At 36.0% G+C, this 14,576-nt stretch overlaps 1 protein-coding gene across 7 annotated transcripts in view; it reads right to left on the reverse strand.

The window, feature by feature from the left end:
* Positions 1 to 43: 43 nt before the first annotated feature.
* The window catches only part of HBS1L (HBS1 like translational GTPase), a 94,441-nt gene continuing 79,908 nt past the window's right edge, over positions 44 to 14,576 (reverse strand). For 6 of the 7 annotated variants that reach the window (XM_055264651.2, XM_055264679.2, XM_063631283.1 and 3 more), the window contains 4 exons: positions 14,401 to 14,509; positions 4,954 to 5,054; positions 2,049 to 2,193; positions 44 to 1,024 (listed from right to left, as the gene is read on the reverse strand). In XM_055264651.2, coding sequence (XP_055120626.1) covers positions 1,013 to 1,024; positions 2,049 to 2,193; positions 4,954 to 5,054; positions 14,401 to 14,509 — 367 coding nt within the window. In that variant the 3' untranslated portion in view covers positions 44 to 1,012. The remainder of the gene's footprint in view (positions 1,025 to 2,048; positions 2,194 to 4,953; positions 5,055 to 14,400; positions 14,510 to 14,576) is intronic. The other variant, XR_010118830.1, reaches the window with a different exon arrangement.

Consider the following 14,576-nt stretch of genomic DNA (forward strand, 5'->3'; position numbering starts at 1 on the left):
AATGTCTAGAGGATCTCATGAATGTCTAAAGAACAAAACACAGTTTGTATTATGCTCAAACTAAGGCATTTTATTAGCTGGCTTTACAACTTAAATAATATCTTGGCTTTCAAAGGAACAGCTTCCACTAATTCCAAATTAAACTTTCACAAGTTTACCTGTTTGGGGAGGGACATTCTTGTGGTCACCACAAAATACCTTTATTATAGGCCGGGCGCGGTGGCTCACGCTTGTAATCCCAGCACTTTGGGAGGCCGAGGCGGGCGGATCACGAGGTCAGGAGATCGAGACCACGGTGAAACCCCATCTCTACTAAAAAAAAAAAAACAAAAAAATTAGCCGGGCGTAGTGGCGGGCGCCTGTAGTCCCAGCTACTCGGAGAGGCTGAGGCAGGAGAATGGCGTGAACCCGGGAGGCGGAGCTTGCAGTGAGCCGAGAGGGCGCCACTGCACTCCAGCCTGGGCGACAGAGCGAGACTCCGTCTCAAAAAAAAAAAAAAAAAAAAAAAAATACCTTTATTATAACCTTCCCCAAATCTTTTCTTAGCGTTAACTGAAGAAAAAAAAAAAAAAAAAGCTTAGGTCAAATATTAACTGCCTGAAAAACCCAATTAAGTTACTTTTCCTTAAAACATGTGCAGTATAATTGAATCAAAAGAGAAAACTGCAAATACATTGTGCTTTGGCCAGAAGCAGAGTTCATTTCATGATGATTCAGTATCTTCGGATACTATTTTTGACACTTGCCATAAATCTCAGCAAAGTAAATCCATTTACTAACATTTCAAAGGCAAAGTTGTTTTTAACATTAGCCTTTCTTTGCCAGTTGGCAACTTAGAATTTTTGCAGAGGTGATTATTAATACTTCTTTGCAGCTAATTTTAGCTTTAATTTTTCTCTCTCATCTAAAAAAATACCAACTGCACATTGTTCCTTTGACCTAATAACTGGATTCTTGAAACAGAGGTTAGCTATTTCACTGGATCCGGAAACATGGTAGAAATTCTGACCCATCATTCTTTTATCTGTTAAAACAAAAAAAAAAAGATATTTGCTATAATTTAATCAATCACATTATAAGAACAACAAAGGGAAAATTACAGTGAAAGAATTATTATATCAAGAGAAAATCTTTCTCTTTGTCCTGCAACTTTCTTCCTTTCCCAGTCGTGCTATTTCTGCAATTTACTATAATCTCTCCATTATTCTCCACAAACAACTCTATCTTATTTTTAGAATGCTCTTTTAGAAAGAATGCCTTGATAGATTACATGTGATGTTGATGACAACGATGATATCAGCTACTAATATTGGATGCTTTGTATGTGCCGACTACTGTGCCGAGTGCTTTGCACGTTATCATTTCATTTCAACACAACTCTAGGAGGTAGATTCTATTATCCTATTTTTATACTGAAGGAGGTAAATTGAAGGAGAAATGCATTCATGCCGCTAAAAGCTGGTGGAGCAAGAACACGAATGGGCAGTGTAACTCTGAAAGCTGTTCTCTTCACCTCCACCCCACACCGCCTTCCATATGTATTTTACTTAAATTATGTATATAGAGTTTCTTGGTGCTTCAGCAACTTAAAGATTTTTCATGATATGTGTAACTCACTTTTGATGCAACTTAAAGTTTATGTTATATCCAATTAAATGAACTAGTTTTAGGCAGAAAACAATCATGCGGGGTAATGAAGTACCTTTAAAATACAATATTCATAAGATTCATATTAATTATGATAGTGTAGAAGAAATTAAATCACTGAAATTTTCTGGTTCGTTTCTGGCTATTTTCTCCAGCAATTAGAATTTAATATAAATTCTAATTTCTTGTTCTAGTAGCATAACTGTGTTTCCTTTAAGGCATAAAATCTCACTGAAGATTTTACCAATCTTCCAAATATAACTCTATCCCTTAAAGGACCACTACAACCTAAAATGCGTAAGGCTTCTCCTCATCAATGCTTTCTCTTTCATTCCTAAAAGGTAAAAAAGAAAAGGCATCATAACTATGGATGTATAATGAGTCACTTTAAAATAAAATACCTCAGTGACAACACCAGCAGCTATTGTAGAACCACCGTAACGTAGCATGAACCTCCCCAGCTCTTTAAAGTCTTTATATAGCTCAAGAGCTATTGGTCTTTGTGTCTGTAGCTCTACCAATGCATTCTGGCCTTTAGTCAAAAACCTATTAAGAAAAAAAAAGAACAAATGAATATGTGATAGAGGTGAGTAAATGTAATAATAACAACTTGAAAAACAAATAGTTCACATTTAACCAACATATCAACTGAGTCTTTCAAAAACAAGAAAAATATTTTTTTGAATGAAAATATATGTCTTTGGACTTTCTGCTTTAGTTGAAAGAAATGAGGAGTAATTCTAGATTTAAGAAACATTAGGTAGTTCATTTTTACCAATCTTCCAAATATAACTCTATCCCTTACGGGACCACTATAGCCTAAAATGCTTAAGGCCCCTCGTCATGAAAGAAATGCTTTTTCTTTCATTCCCTCAAGAAAGTGAGTTCAATTATCTAATAAAGAAAGTTATACTAATGCTTATTTCTATAAAAAAGTATTGGCCAAGAGGAATATAATGTCCTATGTCTTTCCTAGTAAAACTGTAATTTATGGAATGGGTATTAGGAAGTTATCTGTAAAGAGGACAATCAATCTGTTGTTGCTAAGATTCCCCTCAATCAATCAAGCAATCTCTCTCTTTCCCCACACAGGAATAATAGTTCCTCAGCAGGAGTTCAGGACAAAAATCACATAAGTAGCTTTTCCACAATATGATACTTGTAAAATATGAAGGGAGACAGGGCATGGACCAGACTGTAAATGGTTTCATAAAAATAAGTAAACAAAAATCTCTAGGCTAGGCCCTGCTCAGACTTAGTGAGAGAGGCAGAACCTAAAAAGGGACATTTTGGAGTTGTTTTCTAATTTAATTTTGATGTACTCTAGAAGTATAGTGGACAGAAATCATAAACTCTCCTTTTGAAAGATTAGTTCAGAGGCAGACAGACTAAAAGAAGGTTCTAAAAAAATACACCAAAAATTCCAAATATTGGTTTTGGACAATTTCAGGCTTAAGTTCATTCCTTAGGAAGGAGAGCATCTAATACATACATGGCTTGTTCCTAATTTAGTTTCTAGAATATTAAATTCCATTCTGCATAAAGCAATCAAGAGCCTACAACGTGCCTGAACAGGAATGAAAGGGAAAGGCCAAACGGTTGTGCAAAATAAAAGGATAAAGCCACAAATAAGGTGACGGGGAACACAAACACGAGAATACGTTAAACTCTACCATCAGTGAGCTAGGATTTTGTAGCAGGAGCATGGAGGGGAAGACTCAGGATTATATATGATGAGCCAATTTCAGACTGAAAATTCTGTATCAATTGTCTGGGTCAAACAACCTGGCTCCTGAACAAAAGAATATAATTTATGTAAACCAATTGACTAGGTTAGAATCCTGCCTCTACCACTTGAGCTTTGTGTCACTTGCTAGATGCTTCACAGGATTGCTAAGAATATACATCATGTGAAAGCATTCACAATACAGCCTAAAAAATAGTGGTCCTCAAGAAAGGTTAGTCATAGTTATGTCGTGTTTCTCAGAACATTATGGCAAACACTCACGCCAGAAGCTAAAGACTCAGGTTAAATATAAAGATCTACCTTTAGGAGAGAGGTAAAGTAGCCCTTCCTCCTAACGGAGAAACAGGCAAGGGTCTAGAGCAATGTGAGATTTTCTCTTCCACTTGCAGTCAGCCTATTAACCCACTAACCACGTTTGGCCTCTTCTGCAGATGTAAAAGATGATGAACACCAAGGACAGAAAAAAGGGGATTTGGGATGTTATTGGAAAAGAAGTTGGAAGGAAAACCCCAAAGCTAAAGCAGCCAAGCCAAACTGCAATTAGCCTTAACTTGGATTTGGGTAAGAAATCTTTTTTTTTTTTTTGAGAGGGAGTTTCACTCTGTCACCCAGGCTGGAGTACAGTGGCGTGATCACTGCTCACTGCAACCTCCACTCACTGGGTTCAAGGGATTCTCCTGCCTCCGCCTCCTGAGTAGCTGGGATTACAGATGTGAGCCACCACACCCAGCTAATTTTTGTATTTTTAGTAGAGACGGGGGTTTCACCATGTTGGCCAAGCTGGTCTCGAACTCCAGACCTCAGGTGATCCACCCACCTTGGCCTCCCAAAGTGCTAGGATTACAGGCATGAGCCACTGTGCCTGGCCAAGAAATCTATTTTGTAACATTCATCTCTAGTCTTCTATTTTGTTTTTATTTACGTACTTAGTTTCTGAGGAAGTACTTAAAAAATCCCAATCTTGTCGTAGCCAAAGGGGAAGTGTCACACCTAGACCTGGACATTAATGCTAATCAGCAGGCCCAACAGGATGCTGATCACCTCAACTTAAGGCTCCAGGTGGACTTTGAGCAAAAAAAAAAAAAAAAAACCTTTCCAGATGGGAAAAAAGCAGGCACTTACAGAGTGTGTAGATTATTTTCTTCTTAGCTTAGCATAGGGAATGATCTTATTAAGGAGGTGACAAGAAAGTTAAACACGCAGTAGAAATTTGGAACCGGTGTCTAGACATATTTTTAAAAATGCCCTTATTTTCACATCATCAGTATCTATGGCTTGAAATGTACATACATATATAAGTTTATATTTACATTTATTTATAATTCATGTCCTCCACCACCACACATAACAGAAATTATATCTAGCATTCATATCTAAACAAGAGCTTAAATACTTGCTTGTTTTTATGTTTGTTTTAATCTAGTCCTTGAAAAAAATAATTTCCGGAACAAGTAAAAATGGGTTTCACTTACCACAAAGAGAAATACTACACAAATGAGTTAATCTTTAAAAAATTGGCTTAAATTGCTTGTTTATCATTTCTGCATTAAAACACTCACTTAGGCTTTTTCTTTGTGACTTCACCCGTGCTTTTGTTTAAGACACTAATCAATCGTTTAATAACGGCGGGTTCACTGACAGTTTGGTAGTGTAACAGCACCTAAAACAAAAAATTATAACACTAAAAATCTGCTACCATAGCATCTCTGGCCTTTTCTTTTGGCACTTACACTTATTTATCTTCAATTCAGCGCTACTGCTTGGAGTCTTTCAGGATCTCCAGTTGCTTCCTCTAAGTCCCACCACTCTAATCAGGTGGTTACTTAACTCACCAAGGGGAAAAAAGTCATGAGAGGCATTTCAAATTTCTACCCCACCAATTACTGCATCAACTTTAGTTCAGTGCATAACCTGTCAGCTTTTTCCTCTGTAAAGATGGAGGATAACAACATCTTACGGTTGTTGTAAAGATTAAGTAAGAGAATTCGTCATTTAGAACAAATATTGTTGTTGTCATTTTTATTATTAGTAGTAGTAGAGAAAGAACCTGGGATTGAATCTCAACTCTTTCTCTTCTGTCTGTACCTCAGTTTCCTCAAGTGTAAAATAAGTAGGCTTTTATACCGTTGTGATGAAAATTAAATAGGATCAGACACAGTGCCTGCCATGGTAGATGTTCAACCAATATGAATTGTCTCATACAAATTAGAGAAGGGGATAATATCATATTCACAGTAATTAATGTATTCATTGTTGAATAAGAATAAAATATTATAATAAATATAGAGGTAAAGAGGAAGGAAAACAACATTTTTAACTATACTGGGTACAAGCATTGTATGATATGATTTATAATTTATATGCACTATTTAATTTATGCAGCAGCTTAGTAGGCCCTGAAGTCAGACAGACCTGGGTTCAAATTACCTCTAGCTGTGTGAACTTTGGGGCAAGTTATTTTTCTTTTTTTTTTTTGGAAGCGAAGTCTTGCTCTGCTGCCCAGGCTGGAGTGCAGTGGTGGGATCTCAGCTCACTGCAACCTCCACCTCCCAGGTTCGGGCAATTCGCCTGCCTCAGCCCTTAGAGCAGCTGGGATTACAGGTGCATGCCACCATGCCCAGCTAGTTTTTGTACTTTTAGTAGAGACAGGATCTCACAGTCTTGGCCAGGCTGGTCTCGAACTCCTGACCTCAGGTGATCCGCCTGCCTCGGCCTCCCAAAGTGCTGGGATTACAGGCATGACCCATTGCGCCTGGCCTAGGGCAATTTCTTTAACAATCTCCCACCCCTAAAATCCCCAGCCTCTGGTTCCTTATCACTGAAATGAGGAAAATCAGATGTTATTTTAAAGTGGTGCCTGGCACATGGCAAGCATTCAGTTAACTGATGGCCTTATATATTAGCTATTATTTCCATGTTTTATATGTAAGGAAAATTAAAATCAAAAAGGTTAAGCAATTTAATGTGGCTATGATGCTGTGTGTAGAGCTGAATTTTAGGCTTATGTCAGTTGAAACTACAAATTCAAAGCTCTTCCCACTTGAGTTTACAAGGAGGCCTATAGAAATCATATAAATGGAAACTTTCACTTTATGAAGATGAAGCTAAGGTTTGGATACACCCTAATCCAAACCAGAACAAAGGCAGATTGACTATCCTCACTCAAATAATAAGTGTGCAATAAGCATTAAGTGTGTAATATGTCTATAGTTTGAAGATATTGGAAAGATCAATGCCCAGGACATATCAGAGCTATGAAAGTTTCATTGGTTTATAAGTACCATTTAATGCTGTTTGTAGAAACATTGGCACTTCTACTCTGGAATTTCCTAGCCAAAATAGTTTGCACATTCAAAAAACAGAAATGCAAGGGGGGCTGTAGATGCACAATCTTAGACTTTGGAAACTTTCTAAACCAACTCATTCAATTAAAAAAGAAAAAGGGCACAGCTGAGCCTGCATTACTCCAAAAAGACAAAAGTGGTTTTATTTTTCAACGGCACTTGAGGAGTCAGAACTGGAAAGATTCCAAAAGAATTAAAAACTGACTATTGGGGGTGAAAAACTTGCCACAGTGCATGGTAAAGTGGTGAGAAACACATGTATGCATTCAAAGGATTCAGGTCTTAATCAGTACCAATATAACATAAATATAAGTCTAAATATCTAAGAAACATTTCTTTTGTAACAAAAACTTAGGTAAACAAGTAGGATTCACTTCGCTTAGCCAAGGTGTGACTAAGGAACTGGAACCAGTCTCCATAGCCAAATTGGAAAGAACAGAAGCATACAAACCTAATTAAGTTCTTTCTACCCTTGGTGAGCTATGTGTGGATTCCAGGTAAAATCAGGGTGGACAAAGGATGGGTTGTGGCAGCATGAAGTTAGGTCTTATATGTCTTTTTATCTCCTCAGTATCTTGCAAATAGTAGCTCAAACAAATTATCACACGAAAATAACAGAGAGAAGTGACTGTACACTATCTCAACATTTTAATTCATATTATATATAACCAAAGTCATCTACAATTCAAAGCAATGTGCAGCATAGTGTAATAGGAAAAAAAAGTACTGGATTTCAGAGAAAAGGAAATGAATAAGGAGTCCTGGCTTAATCACTTATTATTTATATAGCACAACCTCTCGGAGGGTTCAATTCCTTATCTGTAAATGGGAACCATACTAATAAAGGTCCACAATCACTTGCCTGCAATTCCCAAGTGCCCAAAGACTGAAAGTCTGAAGTTTTTTCCTAAGTCTGTAACAAGCCCACTTAAGTGCAAAACCAGACTTGAAGTGAGGCAATGTATAGATCTTATTTATCTTAGTTAGTGTTAATAAGTTCTGGTGCAGAAACATTAATATTTTGATTTGAGAGTGTTGTTCCCTTCTGTTATGTAACTTACATGCATTATGTACCTTTCTAAAGTTCTAACATTTCTGAATTCTAAAACCATTGGCCTAAAGGGTTTCAGGTAAAGGCTGAGATTCTATTCTTCATGTAGGGTTATGAGAATCAATTATCTAATGTTTTATAAACTCAAATGGGCTACATAATCTGTTAGGTGGCCAAATAAATTGTTTTCCTTAATTTTCTAGATAACCTGTATTTTAAAAATATTAACAAATACATAGTGAATTGGTTTTCAACAAGGGTACCAGGACCATTCAATAGGGAAAGAACAGTCTTTTCAACTCATGGTGCTGGGAAAATTGGAAATCCATATGCAAAACAATGAAGCTCTACCTTACATATGTACAAAAATTAACTGAAAATGGATCAAAGACCTAAGTATAAAAGCAAAAACAACAAAACTCTTAGAAGAGAACATAGCACAAAAGCTTTATGACATTAGATTTGGCAATGATTTCTTGGATAATACACCAAAAACATAGGCAACAAAGGAAAAAATAAACTGTACTTCAACCAAATTAAAAACTTTTGTGCAGCAAGGGACACTATCAAGAAAATGAAAAGGCAGCCTAGAGAATAGGAGAAAATATCTGCAAATCATGTATGTAATAAGGGATGATATCAAGAACTTTATTAATAACAACACAACCTAATTCAAAATGCACAAAGGATTTAAGACATTTCTCAAAGATATACAAATGGCCAATAAGCACATGAAAAGATGTTCAGCATCTAATTAGAGAAATGCAAATCAAAACCACCATGAGACACCACTTAACTATTAGTTTGCCTATTATATTTTAAAAATCCCTCTCCCACACCCCACTCCTAGAAAACTTGTTATTTAATGTGTTGACAAGAAAGTAGAGAAAATAGAACCCTTATGCACTGCTGGTGGGAATGTAAAATGGTAAAGCCCCTATGGAAAATGGTTTAGCAGTTCCTCAAAAAGTTAAACATAGAATTACCATATGATCTAGCAATTCCACTCCTAGGCATATGCCCAAAAGAATGGAAAGCAGGAATCTCAATAGATACTTGTACACCTGTGTTCACAGAAGCGTTATTCGTAATGGCCAAAAGATGGAAATAACCCAAATGTGCATCAACAGATAAATGGATTTTTAAAAGGTGGTATATATATGCAATGGAATGTTATTCAGGCTTAAAAGGGATGAAATTCTGATACATACTACAACATGGACAAACCATGAAAACAATTTGCTAAGTGAAATAAGCCAGACACAAAAGGACAAATATTGTATGATTCCACTTACATAAGGAACCCAGAACAGGCAAATTCACAGAGAAAGTAAGTAGAAGAATGGTTATCAGGGGATACCAAGAGGGAATAATGGGAAGATACTGTGTAATGGGTACAGATTTTCAGTTTGGGATGTTGAAGAAGTTCTGCAGATGAATAGTAGTGATGACTGGCCGGGCGCAGTGGCTCAACGCCTATAATTCCAGCACTTTGGGAGGCCAAGGTGGGTGGATCACCTGAGGTCAGGAGTTCAGGACCAGCCTGGCCAACATGGTGAAACCCCGTCTCCACTAAAAATAAAAAAAATTAGACAGGCGTGGTGGCGCACACCTGTAGTCCCAGCTACTCGGGAGGCTGAGGCAGTTCCGGGAGGCTGAGGCAGGAGAATTGCTTGAGCCCAGGAGGCGGAGGTTGCAGTGAGCCAAGACTGCACCACTGCACTCTAGCCTGGACCCCAAAGCAAGACTCCATCTCAAGAAAAAAAAAAAAAATGAATAGTAGTAATGACTGCACAACATTGTGGAGGTACTTAATGCCACTGATTGTACACTTAAAAATGGTAAATTCTATGTTTTATCTATCTATCTATCTATCTATCTACCTATCTATATATATATATATACACGCACATATATATAAAATAATAAGAATCAAATATAAATTCACTTAAAGTCTAATCCATTCTTCTATTATTTCCTCTTAAAAAATACAGAGTAACAAGAGAGAAGATTCAAATAAGCTCAATTCAAAATGAAAATGGAGACATTATAAACAACACCACAGAAATACAAAAGATCATTTTAGACTACTATAAACACCCCCGTGCACATAAACTAGAAAATCTAGAAGAAATGGATAAATCCTGGAAACATACAACCCTCTAAGCTTGAATCAGGAAGAAATAAGAAATCATAAACAGACCAACATCAAGCAGTGAGAATAAATCAGTAATAAAAAAAATTGCCAATAACAACAAAAAAGCCCAAGGCCAGATGTATCCACAGCCAAATTCTACCAGACATTCAAAGAAATAATACCACTCCTACTGAAACTATTAAAAGACTGAGAAAGAGAGAATCTTCTCTAACTCATTCCATAAAGCCAGTATGATCACCCTGATAACAAAACCAGGAAAGGACATAACAAAAAAAGAAAGCTACAGACCAACACCCCTGAAAAACATAGATGCAAAAATCCCTAACAAAATACTAGCAAACCAAATCCAACAGCATATCCAAAAGATATTTTATCATGATCAAGGAGGTTTCCTCCCAAGGATGCAGGAATGGTTCAGCATATGCAAGTCAATAAATGTGATTCACCACTGAAACAATTAAAAGCAAAAAAAAAAAAACAGACAATCATCTCAATAGATGCAGAAAAAGCACTAGATAAAATCCAGGATCCCTTAATGATAAAACCTTCAATAAATTAGGCAAAGAGGAAACATACCTTAAAATAATGAAAGCCACATATGACAAACCCACAGCCAACATCATACTAAATGGGGAAAAGTTGAAAGCATTCCCCTTAAGAACTGAAACAAGACAAGGATGTTCACTCTCATCACTCCTATTAAACACAGTACAGGAAGTCCTAGCCAGAGCAATTAGGCAAGAGAAAGAAATAAAGGGCATCCAAATTGGAAAAGAGTAAGTCAAACTATCTCTGTTTGCCAATGATATAATTACATACCTAGAAGATCGTAAAGACTCCTCCCAAACAACACCTAGATTTGATAAATGAATTCAGTAAAGTCTCAGGTTACAAAATCAATGTACACAAATCAGTAGCACCAACAACGATCAAGCTGAGAATCAAATCAAGAACAAGAACTTAATCCTTTACAATAGCTACAAAACCAACCAACCAACCCACCTAGGAATGTACTTAGCCAAGGAGGTGAAAGATCTCTTACAAGAACTAAAAAACACTGCTGAGAGAAATCATGGATGACAAATGAACAGAGATACATCCCATGCTCATGAATTAGAAGAATCAATATCATGGAAGAGACCACATTGCCCAAAGCAATCTACAGATTTGTGCAATTCCTGTCAAAATACTAACATCATTTTCCACAAGATTAGAAAACACAATCATAAAATTCATATAGAACCAAAAAAGGGCGCAATTAGCCAAAGCAATCCTAAACAAAAAGAGCACATCTGGAGGCATCACATTACCCTACTTCAAATTATACTACAGGCTATAATAACCAAAATAGCATGATATTGGTATAAAGGTAGATTCATAGACCAATGGAACAGAATAGGGAACCCAGAAACAAAGCCAAATACTTAACAACCAACTGATCTTTGACAAGGCATGCAAAAACATAAATTGGGGAAAGGACACCCTGTTCAATGGATGGTGCTGGGAAAACTGGATAGCTACATATGGAAGAATGAAAACCGGATTCCTATCTCTCATCACATGCAAGAGTCAACTCAAGAGGGACTTGGATCTAGGAACTGAAACCATGGAAATTCTGGACGAAAACCTGGGAGAGGTTCTTCTGGACATTGGCCTAGGTAAAGAATTTATGACTAAGACCCCAAAAGCAGATTCAACGGAAATAAAAATAAATAGATAAGACCTAATTAAGCTAAAGAGCTAGTGCACAGCAAAGAAATCCTGAACATAGTAAACAGACAATCCACAGAATGAAAGAAAATATTTGCAAACTATGCATCTGACAGGACTAGTATCCAGAATCTACAAAAGACTCAAATCAGCAAGAAAAAAAAAACAAACAATTCCATCAGGAAATGGGCAAGTGACATGAGCAGACACTTCTCAAAAGAAGACATACAAATGGCCAAGAAACATATGCAAAAACGCTCAACATCATTAATCATCGAGGAAGTACAAATCAAAGCCACAATGGGATACCACCTTACTCCAGCCAGAATGGCCATTATTAAAAAGTCAAAAAACAATAGATGTTGCCATGTATGCGATGAAGAAGGAAACACTTGTGCACTGCTGGTAGGAATGTGGATTGGTACAGCCTCTGAGGAAAACAGAATAGAGATTTCTCAAAGAACTAAAAGTAGATCTACCATTTGATCCAGCAGTCTCACTACTGGGTATCTACCCAAAGGAAAATAAGTCATTATATCAAAAAGATACCTGAAGGCATGTTTACCACAGCACAATTTACAGTTGCAAGAATGTGGAACCAACCTAAGTGCCCATCAACCAATGAGTGGATAGAGAAAACGTATATGTGCACCATGGAATATTACTCAGCCAAACAAAGGGTAGAGATTGTGTGTTTTGCAGCAACTTGGATAGAGCTGGAGGATATTATTCTAAGTGAAGTAACTCAGGAATGAAAAACCAAATAGCATATGTGCTTACTTAAAAGTGGGAGCTAAGCTATGGGTACACAAAGACCTACAGAACAGTATAGGGGACACTGGAGACTCAGTAGCAGGTAGGGCTTGAAGGGAGTGAGGGATAAGAAACTACATCTTGGATACAATGTACACTACTTGGGTGATGGGTGCACTAAAATCTTAGATTTCACCATTATACAATTTATCCATGTAATCAAAAACCACTAGTTGGTAAAAAGAAGTAAAAAGAAAATTGACAAATAAATAAAAAACAAAGGAAAAAGTTACTTGTACCCAAAAGCTACTGAAATAGTCTCCCATACACATAGGGGAAATTTAAATATATTTATGTAGTATTATGGCATTAGTCCCTAATTAGTAAAATTTTAATAGCTTAGGAAACCTTTGTTAGCTTAAAAAAATTTTTTTGAAGTTTTTCTCCCATAGGGAGTAGACTGACAAAATATGGCCATTTTTTTCTGAAACAAATTTGATCCTGGTATTTCTGAATCAATATATGCTGGCAGAATCTCCTAAAGCAACAGTGAAAAACTTGCAATTCGTGCTTATTTTTAAGAAACTACAGTAGTCAGGGAGACAGTATTACTATTCAAAGTCACTTCTGACCTCTTGACCTCTCTACCTCTCCATTGGCAAATATTATTACTGCTATTATTACTGCATGAGTAAAAACATGCAGTAACCAACCTCTCCTTTGCCCCATAGGACATACTGCTTTCTATGAATGAGTTCCATTCGCTCACAACAATTAACTTGTTGTTACTTGATGATCAATACATGAATTCTGAATATTTAAGTATCTTCAATTATAGCAATTTTTTTAAAAGAAGCTTTTCTTTTTTAGTGTATGGAAGAAACGGAATATAATTATGTAAGTAAAGTACCTAAATAGCACCTTAAAATATAATTTTACATGATCAAATTAATATAGAAATAATTACAAAGAATTATAAAGTACAGGTTATCTCAAATATAGGTGTATCAGAATAAATGTATTGCCAACCTCTAAACCACTATCACTAACTTTAAAAAGTCTTACTTTTATTTCAAAGATGCATCAAATGGTAGAAACATCACTGAGAAACATTTATTGTCATGCAGAATCTGTACTATATGAGCTAATTGGAAAAAAAGTCTAATGGGAAAAACGGTCATCTGTCACATGACAAAAGCAAGGTACAAAAACTATAAGAGTACGGTCCCAAATATCTCAAAACAATTACACATAAAACAAAAAATCCAGACTATTCACAAGTAACAGCTTTTCAGGATAAGTAACATTATTGTATAAAATCTCCCTCTTCCCATAAAATGTATATGTTCAAATGATGCTGGCAAACCAACCTTACAACATGCAGGGTCTGAATGTGTTGCTTCAGCACAACTGAAGTTTACTATATGTCTAGGATCCCCAGAATACACCCAATACATACCAGTATGTACACATACCGGGTGGATAATATGCTCACATAAAAACACACTGACATGTAAAGATATATATCTATGGATTATGCAAGTATATGGCATTTTTATTTTCCATATTTTTATGTTTTCCAAAATTTTCTAAGCAATCTATTACTTTTATTATCAGAAAAACTGCAAATCGACATATTAAACAAAATGGAAACCTAGAATGATTCAACCTAAAAAACTTAGGTAAACTTTAGAACACAGTGAAAATATGTCTATCATTTTTCCCTGGATAAATTTTATTATCATTACTTTGTATCCTATTTATTATTAAATATCTTCTCAATGCCTTTTAAAAAGTCCTCAGGCTCAAAGATCAAAATAAAAAAACAAAATAAAAACAACTTTCTAATTATAAGTTTTTCTGGATTACAGTAATAAGATGTTAATTGAAAAAAATATAGTATCACCACTTGTAAAGAAAGTTACCACTTTTAGGATAAAGTTACTTTGAATTTATAAAAACAGGAATAATAAAACATTTTGGAACTTACAGGAAATCCTTTAGTGATAGGAATTTCAATATTAAAGATGAGGATTCGGGCTCTGAAACGAGTGCAAGCTTTAATGGGTACTTTGGGGCCACAAAATATGCAGCCAACACTGTAAGAACAACAAAAAAAGAGGAAAGGTAATTGGGGGACAAATTTACATCAAATAGAAAGACCTC

Source organism: Symphalangus syndactylus, chromosome 2 (genome assembly GCF_028878055.3).
Source record: "Symphalangus syndactylus isolate Jambi chromosome 2, NHGRI_mSymSyn1-v2.1_pri, whole genome shotgun sequence".
Classification (NCBI taxonomy): Eukaryota; Metazoa; Chordata; class Mammalia; order Primates; family Hylobatidae; genus Symphalangus; species Symphalangus syndactylus.